General features: G+C 41.1%; 1 protein-coding gene across 2 annotated transcripts; it reads left to right on the top strand.

Moving 5' to 3' along the window:
- The first annotated feature begins 2,919 nt into the window (after nucleotides 1-2,919).
- Nucleotides 2,920-8,235, top strand: LOC123449153 (peptidyl-tRNA hydrolase ICT1, mitochondrial). 2 transcript variants are annotated; one of them, XR_006631961.1, is made up of 8 exons: nucleotides 2,920-3,323; nucleotides 4,450-4,509; nucleotides 5,738-5,820; nucleotides 6,094-6,158; nucleotides 6,229-6,262; nucleotides 6,369-6,439; nucleotides 7,727-7,891; nucleotides 7,968-8,235. XR_006631961.1 is itself a non-coding variant. In XM_045126256.1 (7 exons), exons 1-7 carry the CDS (start codon nucleotides 3,038-3,040, stop codon nucleotides 7,815-7,817), a joined length of 690 nt encoding a protein of 229 aa, XP_044982191.1. In that variant the 5' UTR covers nucleotides 2,920-3,037; the 3' UTR covers nucleotides 7,818-8,235. The 2 variants fall into 2 exon arrangements, 1 of the variants encoding a protein (XP_044982191.1); XM_045126256.1 differs by having other exon boundaries at nucleotides 7,727-8,235.
- Nucleotides 8,236-8,997: the final 762 nt, after the last annotated feature.

Here is an 8,997-nt window from a genome sequence, read left to right as displayed (position 1 = left end):
CTACCAGATCCTTCACAGATATACATCATAAGTGCTAGATTGTATTAGGGACAAAATAAATAATTGCCTATGTGCATTCTTCTATAAAACGATTTGAGAACTGAGAACAAGATTAGCTACTTCAGAATTCCATATTGAAGCTTTATATATCATATATATTCTATGTCATGTATCTGTTCTATCCTTTTCATATCCCAATGCCCATTTACTCATAATAAAGAAACCGTCTAGCCTTCTTTTTCATACGACTCATGAGATTCTACAGCAATAAAAATAATTCCGTCAAGCACACATGAACCAGAGTTACCAGGCACCAATATTCTACCATTTGACAATAACTGTAAAGAAGAAGAGTGATTACCATACCACATTCTTTACTACATACAGGAATATTAATGTGCAAATATAAGTCAATGTTGCTCCCAGTGAAGCATTCATATCATCAAGTAAGAACGGTTGCATGTTTATCAACTTTTTTAATCCAATGAAACTGATGTTGTAACACATTGGCATGCTATGACAAAAAATGATGAGAAAATATTACATCTCCTCTTACTGCAAATCAACACCAAAAAATATATAGCACGATACATGCACTATATAAGAGATGCAAATCCTGATAATAAGTTCATGCATAAAGCAACCCGATTTGACCTCGTGTGTACAAGCGTTTTCTCTTCATTTTTTGTTTAATTTATTGCTTTATAATTTTTTTTAAAAATGAAACATGTATAGGAATTTTGTAATCATGTGTAAGGAAAATGGTAAGATATTTTGAAAATGTCATATATTTAATAACGTACCAGCCATTTAAACAATGTTTACAAAATGTACAAAAAATATTCGTCTAATTCAGGATAACTCGTAAATAAATGTTCATGGGTTTCAAAAAGTTTTTATGACATTTTCAAAAATATGCTACAACCACAACGGAAATAAAATGTTGCATACTTTAAAAATAAAATTCCTAACAATAAAATAATTTACGTGACATTTTAAAGAAATATTCTGACGATTCCAAAAATGTATGTGGTATTTAGAATATATAATGTGAAACCATATATTCCCATAGGAACAAATGTTTATTTCCACTAAAAATATATACAAAGTATAGTTTGAAAAAAATGTAACTTTGTATTCATAAAATGTATTTTTTAAAATATACATCATGTACTTAAAAAAATCCAAAGTGTATCATAAAAAAGTTCACATGTATTCTAAAAATATATTTTGTACTGCAAAAAATCGGACATGTGTGGACAAAAGGGGAAACCAAAAAAATCGGCAAAGAAAACGATGAAAAACATGGATAACAATGAAAAACGAAGCAAAATAATTATTTTTTGAAGAAACCAAGTATAACAAAAATAACGAGCCTACGAAGAGGGGCAATCGAAACCTCTCTAAATGTCTTTTATTTGCGGAAGACTGCTAGATGTCGCCCACAACTTTCTTTTGTTGAGAAAAGTATAGATTTCCCCTCAATTTCGGCTATTGGCATCAAATACCTTCTCAACTTTAAAACAAGTTTCTTAGGCCCCTAAATTGTGGCAAACCAGAAAAATCTCCACCCCCAATGGTTTTGGACATGATTTGTGGCGGCATTGCCTTTGACTGTGCTAACTGGTTTTGATGACGTGCCATCCCCAATTGAAGAACACCTGCCGTCGCTCTTGCCTCGCTTGTCATTCAAGAAGCTCCCCAGACGAGGGTCTTTAACTGGAGAAAGAATAAAACAAAAGAAAAACAAAGTTAGTATGCACAAGCAGTGTGATGTCCTAGTGGTTGGTGCACTGCTATGGGACAATTGAGGTCCAAAGTTTGAATTTGTCGCCATGCATGTTTCTTTTTGTAGTTTTAACACACACAAAAAAAGTCAGCCCCAGCGCGAAGGGGTGTATGCAAACCACCTGGCCACCCAACGGGCCTGGTATCTTATAACCTTTTACTTTTTTCTTCTTCTTTTTTCTTTTCAATTGTTTCCTTTTTCATTTCTACTTTTTCTTTTTCATGGTTCAATGAACTATTCTTCAAATTGATGAACTTTTTTTGAAAATTTGATGAACCTTTTTAAAATTTTGATGAAGTTTTTTTTGAATTGCATGAACTGTTTTTTCAATTTCAATGATCTTTTTTACAGATAATTTGTTTCAAAATTGATGAACGTTTTTTAAATTGAATGAACTTTTTTTCAAATGGATGAACTTTTCCAAATCGGTGAGCTTTTTAAATTCGATGATTTTTATTCAAAGTTGATGATTTTTTTGCAAATTCGATGATTCCTTTTTAAATTTTGTTTCAAAATTGATTAAGTTATTTCAAAATCGATGAACTTTTTTTGAAATAAGTTTTTTGAAATTCAACAAACTGTTTTCATTAAAAAACTTTTTCCAAAAAATATATATAATTACTCAAAATTCTCAGTGACATAGTAAATGACTGAGTAATATATAGCGCGGCTGCATTAGTTCTAAAATAACCCGAGTTGCAATATTTCTGTAGCGTTTTGACAGACTGACACTGTAGTAATCCCTCCATTTTAAAATTATTGTCTTAGGTTTGTTTAGATATTGATGTGTCTAAATACTAAAACTTGAGTAGACACATTCATATCTAGATAAATCTAAGATAAGAATTTTAGAACCAAGGGAGTAGTTAGCTAAGCAATTACAGGGATGTGCGGCGCGAGCCCTATTCCCCGTAGTGCGAATATTTTCGGTGGTTTTGTCGCGCTATAATTCTGTGTACTGCGTTGCGCGTTCATGGGCCGTCCTACTAGTGGCTGCACTGGGCGCGAGTACGCTTCCGCGGCGCTTAACGCGCCAAATATAGCCGGGGTGATTTTGTTTTTTTGTTGGAGAAACTACTCTGTGCTTGCTACCTCTAATATTTGCCCGTGAGCGAGCAGATCACCACCGAAGCCCTTTAAGCCCAAAGGAATTTCTACCTCTTCTTCTTCACCTTGCTGCCGTATGCCCACCGTGGCCATTCCGGTCGTCTCGTCGCTCGACACTCGGCTCCCTCCACAGAAAGGCTAATGGCGACCGCCATGCGGAGCACCCGCCTCCTACGGCTCGGCTTCCGTCACGTCCCTTCTCTCCTCTTCCGAGGACCCCTGTTCCCCTCCCCGAGCCCGGGCCTGGGCCTGGGCCTGAGCGTTGGCAGGGTCGGGTTGGTCCACCTCCGATGCTCGGCGGCCGAGGCCGGCGACGGCAGGGGTAAGAAGGTGTCAGCGCGACTAGCGCTGGCACAGCAGGTGATGCGCGACGCCGAGGAACGCGCAGCCTCAGCCGGCTCTGATCCCGCCCCCAAGATCACCATGGGTAACGCACTCCAACCGCCCTAATTGCCCCCATTGGTACATCAAATCCGAATTGATGGCCGCATGCTCTAGAAATAGAGTAGTAAGTAAAACTGTTTCAATCCTAGCAAAGTTCCGTATTAAGAATTAGAGTTTTTAATTTGTAGCTTATGACTAGAAACATAGAAGATGGGGATCACGAGGTACCGTATTTGCTAAAGGCTCGGGAGGATTACAATTCCTCTGCAGTAAAAATGTAATTTATGGAGCACGAAATGGGCACCTGATGTAGGTCCATAAGTCCATTCTACCTAGCCATCTAGCCCCCAGGGAGTTGGCCCTCCTGATTGCTCATTCAAGTATATGTGTATCTGCTACTCATGCATACATTTCATGCTAAGGACATCGTTCTGCTGGCATTTACATAGCGCCCTAGAATTTTTAAGCTGGCGGTGTGGTGAATGCGAGCTTTGAAGTTGATTTGGTTGCTCTGTTGCCAATCTGCTTTTATTAAGCAGAAACCGGTACTGTGGAAAGCAAGTTAATTAAGCTTGACAAGTAGCTAGGCTTGCTTGCCTTATAGCTTGAAGCAAAAAAGAAGAAATAAATATTAGGTACAGATGTGAGGCAATAGTGAACTTTTGGTTAGTAAACTGCTTTATCTAACCTGTAAGTTCATGTAAGATGTGATGGAGCATCTGGCCTGATTTTTGCAAGTTGCAAGTAAAATGCATATTCTTGTCACGACTTGTTTCAGGTATTTGACTATGTACTGGAATAAGGAAAATAGTTTGAAGAAGTCGCTAAACTGCGATCATATATATAGCATACATTACAACTATTTATGTCAGCGGTCAGTAGCGGAGCTACAACAAAAAACCAGGGCAGGCCAATCTAAGCTTCATTTTTTTCACTCGTACATAGGCATTGTTTTTGCTTATCAACTAGTCTATTACTCATGCATATGTTTTGGATTGAGCGGGCCATGGCACAGTTTAGCCCTCACATAACTGTGCCAGTGTCAACAGTATTAGATCTGTATTCTGTATCCCAGTGATATTTCTAAATGTTTGATTCCTGATGACTATGTATCGAATCGTTACGTGGGTTGCCAAGCTGTTCTGAAATAGCCCACTTTATGTGTGCAGATCATGTTACTGTTAGTTTTGCAAGAAGTGGGGGTGCAGGTGGTCAGAATGTTAATAAAGGTTTGCTGTCTGTACATTCTCCTTATTTATCACTGCATTGGTGTTTTTGCCTAGTATATCTGAATTGTTGATGGTTCGGCATTGTGAAACTAATGAGTGATTTGTTTTGTTAACCAATTCCAATTTAGCAGTAGCATGTTTTGTTTCATCACTTGTTATGTTCAAATCATTGTTGTTGGCCTATCGATGGGGTGTTTTATTTGAGGTATCACCTTGTCCTAGGATGGGTGAGCCCATCATGCAATGGCCCAGTTGTCAAAACAAAAAAATCATGGAATGGTCCATTAAATTTATATTCGGGTGGGGTTAATAGAAAATTAGAGTTGTGGAGACAGACTTTAGAATCTAAAGCTTTTAGGCGTAGTAGAACTAAAACTGAGTACATGAGATGTTGTTTCATTACTACTAGGCACGAGGGGGAGGAAGTTCTGCAGAAGGATGGTGATATCGATGAAGATATGAACCATCGAACCAAAGCTGGATGGATAAAGTGGCGCCAAGCTTATGGCATTCTCTGTGATAAGAGAGTGCCACAAAAGCTAAGATGCAGGTTCTATCGGATGGCGATCCGACCTGCGATGCTGTATAGTGCTGAATGTTGGCCAGCTAAAAGGTGACATGTCCAACAGCTAGGTGTAGCAGAGATGCTTATATTGAGATGGATATGTAGCCACACAAGAAAGGATCGGGTCCGGAATGATGATATATGTGATAGAGTTGGTGTGGCACCGATTGAAGAGAAGCTTGTCCAACATCGTCTGAGATGGTTTGTGCATATTCAGCGCAGGCCTCCAGAAGCGTCATTACATAGGTTAAGGCGTGCTGATAATGTCAAGAGAGGTCGGGGTAGACCAATCTTGACATGGGAGGAGTTCGTAAAATGGGATCTGACGGACTGGAATATCACCAAAGATTTAGCCATGGACAGGGTGCGTGCAAGTTAGCTATCCACGTGCCAGAACCATGACATCGTTTCGATATCTTATGGGTTTCAACGCTAGCCTACCCCAACTTGTTTGGGGCTGAAAAGCTTTGTTGTTGTTGTTGTTGTATATTCCATTCGTCAAACCAAAGCGGGTTGGATTCGGAGCTAGGATGGTCCATCCATTCACCGTTAAGTCCCTCAAACCAGATTCCCTGTGTCTTATATTAAGGATGTCCAGATAGTGATTACTTAAGGATGTTGATATTACCACTTCCCGCTAAAATGTGTACCACTATTTTGCAGTTAATACAAAGGTTGACATGCGGTTCAATGTTGAGAAAGCTCATTGGCTTGGAGAGAGGATTAAGGAACGGATATTGCAAACGGTTTGAAAACCTTAATTTGCACGTCTTATTTGTTTATGTTGCTATCATGTCTGAAAACGATTCTGTATTATGTTGTTTACTTTTAATGAATGCATCTTAATCTGTCTCTCTTGTATGCACTCTTGTACTCCCTCCGTCCCAAAATAAGTGACGCAGATTTAGTACTAAATTAGTATAAATTTTGTACTAGATCAACGACACTTATTTTGGGACAGAGGGAGTACTATATTTCATATTTAGAGAGGTTTACAATTTAGGTTTCTGTTTGCCCAGGAAAAGAACAGGATTAATAAAGATGGTGAACTTGTGATGTCTTCTACAAAAACTAGGACACAGAAGTAAATATCACTTAGTTATTTCTTTTTTGTTGTCTTGTTTGGACAGCAATTGACATGTTTATCACCTTAGGGGCAATATTGAAGATGCTTTGCAGAAAATACAGGTACGCTTCATCTGTTTTAAATCTTTGTCTAGAAGCAATTTGCATAGGGTTCATGTTGCTGTTGTCCTTTTTCCATATAGCGTACTCATTAAATATTTGATAACAGGCGATCATTAATGCTGCGTCGTATGTTCCTCCACCGCCTTCAGAAGAGCAAAAGAAGAAAATTGAAAAAATGTAAGCTGCTTTTCTAACCATTTGCTCCTCCAAGCTTAGTTAGGTGCCAATACTCCACACAAGTAGCAACTGATGAGCTAATCTTAACTGAGCTAGTTCTTTTATTTATATAAGTGCAAGTCATTTAAGGAAATCGTAAACGGTGTCATGTAGTGTAGATATCGTTGAAACCTTCTGCACATGTATACTCTAAGGGGTTGTTTGGTTCACTTGCTAAGTATACTTGGTTTGAAGCCACAAGTTGCCACAGGTCACTTAGGCAGATTTGACTTTTTTTTGGCTGTTGTTTCGCTTGTTGCCACACTCAGTGGTGGAGCGCCTGAGCGCCAACCGCAACAAAGACTGGGCCAGTGGCTGAACTAATGGGCCAAAGCAACACACGGGCTACAAAACCAAGCAATAGATCACGGGACATAGCACTAAATTGGCCATATACTCTGTTGTTGCAATTTGGGAAACCCGACCAGGGCCAAGTTTGGTCTCCACGATACTCCGCCCCTGGCCATACTTGTACGGTGCCATGGGTTCCTAGCCTCGTGTCATGTCCTGCCTATTAGGGCATGCACAACAGTATCTAGTCAGCCGTCTGTAAGGGGTGTTACGTCGGAATTTTAGTGATGTGGAGAAAAGAGAAAGTATAGAGAAATAGTTTGTCTCTACAGACGGTCTGTAGGATTTTTTCAGACAACTTACATATGGTGATTTTGCCATTGTATGGGCATTGTCTAAAATATAGACAAGTTACAGAACAAACCACTGTATGTGTTGTTTGGAGTGGTATTGTAGACACCATCTGTCTAAACCAATGTACATGTCATGGGCCTTGTGTCATTTCGGATCTGTGCCAAAACCTGCCACGCACCCACACTTGTGGTGGATGGTTTGCTCACCACAAATCTGTGGCATGTTTTTTTATCTTGCCATGTGTGGATTCAAACCAAACATTTTTTATTTTCCTTTGCGGGTGAACCAAACATGACCCTAACCTTATTCTCGTTCTCCATATTAGTCACTTGTTGCAACTATGACTTGTCACACTTTCTTAGGCCCAAGGTCCATGTTTCGTGGAGTCAGGCATTTTTGGTTATTTGTTTGCCCTACTATGTCATCTATTTGGTCTGTAATGCCTACTTAACCTGCTTGCCAAAATTTGGCTCTAACATGTGGCGATAAATGGGCCACCAAAACAGGCCTTAAATATTTGCCGTTTCATCTCTGAACAACACATGAGAAGATAAAATTGTCAAACTACACTTGTTGACTCGGTTGATCTATGTTTCATCGTAGTGCTGCAGCCGCTGAGAGGAACAGAATGCAAAGCAAGAAGGTGCTCTCACAGAAGAAAGAATTGAGAAGGAGCAAACCCAGCTGGGACTGATTGCAGGATAACGAAAAGCGCCTTCTCTGTTGCTACCTGCTATGCTATACTGATGTGATCAAGCCTTCTGCATGGTAACTGCTGCTGTTTCCCGTAATCTCCATCTTGTGGTTTCAGTGTCTATGTGTCAGTAACATCAATACTGCACAGATTCAGAGACAATGGTTACTGGCATCTTCTCAGCATGTTTCTTGGACGTACCTTGAGCGGAGCCTTGCGCCAGTAGCATGGTGAAGGCATCTTGGTGAAGATACTACGTAGTAGTAGTTGTTACAGCCAGTTCTTTTTGGTTTTCACAGTAGATGTAAAAAAGAACAAGGGCCAAAAACTGTGGTGGCATCTTGGTGGGGATAGCTTCACAGCCAGTTTTCATCCATCGGAAACCAGCGCCTGACGAGAAACATTGCTTCTGTCCCAACACGCACTGTGCACATCATTGGTCCTGAACCCTGAACTTATCAGACGCATCACATGTTCTCTGGATGGATAATATTCCCATGTACTCCGGTAGTAAGACTGTAACAGCCGTCCACCCAATTAGAAGGGTAAGCTCCACCAATTCGAGAATCGTGCCGCGTCCTGTGAGCGTTGGTGCGCATTTCATGGTGCAGGGCAACTCCAACGCCAACGCATTTCATCGCATTCGTTTGGGTTGAAATGGACAAAAACAACGGCCCAACTCACAGACGCAAACCTGTGCGTCCATTTTTCCTCCGTGCGTGACCCATTTCAGGCCTAAAATGATGTTTGGTTTGCGCCGGCGTGAACGCACGCCATGCACACCATTCATCCACTTGGCCCGTCCATGGGTAACACATCCACCACATTTTCCCCTCTCCCAAAACCATCTCGCCCACTTGTGATGGTCGACTTGCCAGACCTCGCCGCCACGGTCGACAACACGGCCATCCGACCCCGTGCGCAAGAAGTAGCCCTAGAAGGTGTTGACGCCGGAGCAGAAGGCCATCCAATTCGTGAAGAGAGAAGGCAACCACCACTCAATAGGAGACCACCACAAAGGAGAATGTCACCGTCACCGCCAAGGCCATGCAAGGGGCCCTCCCCGCGTTGGGGTTCCCTCGCGGTGAGCCAGTCATTCTTGTCGCCGCCACCATTGCCGCCACCAACACAAGCTCGTCGGCTGCCCGTCCGCCAAGGCCAGGGTCGCCACGCACCTCCT

The sequence above is a fragment of the Hordeum vulgare genome, chromosome 4H (genome assembly GCF_904849725.1).
Source record: "Hordeum vulgare subsp. vulgare chromosome 4H, MorexV3_pseudomolecules_assembly, whole genome shotgun sequence".
NCBI classification, from domain to species: domain Eukaryota; kingdom Viridiplantae; phylum Streptophyta; class Magnoliopsida; order Poales; family Poaceae; genus Hordeum; species Hordeum vulgare.
The sequence above is the reverse complement of the archived record's forward strand: the minus strand, read 5'-3'. Positions and strand labels throughout refer to the sequence as shown.

Bases quoted from the DNA above. Each gene is read 5' to 3' on its own strand.
- LOC123449153 (XM_045126256.1), top strand. From the start codon at position 3,038: ATGGCGACCGCCATGCGGAGCACCCGCCTCCTACGGCTCGGCTTCCGT. The intron at 5,821-6,093 runs GTTTGAAAACCT...CTGTTTGCCCAG, and splicing joins AGGAACGGATATTGCAAACG to GAAAAGAACAGGATTAATAA. The intron at 6,159-6,228 runs GTAAATATCACT...TTATCACCTTAG, and splicing joins ACAAAAACTAGGACACAGAA to GGGCAATATTGAAGATGCTT.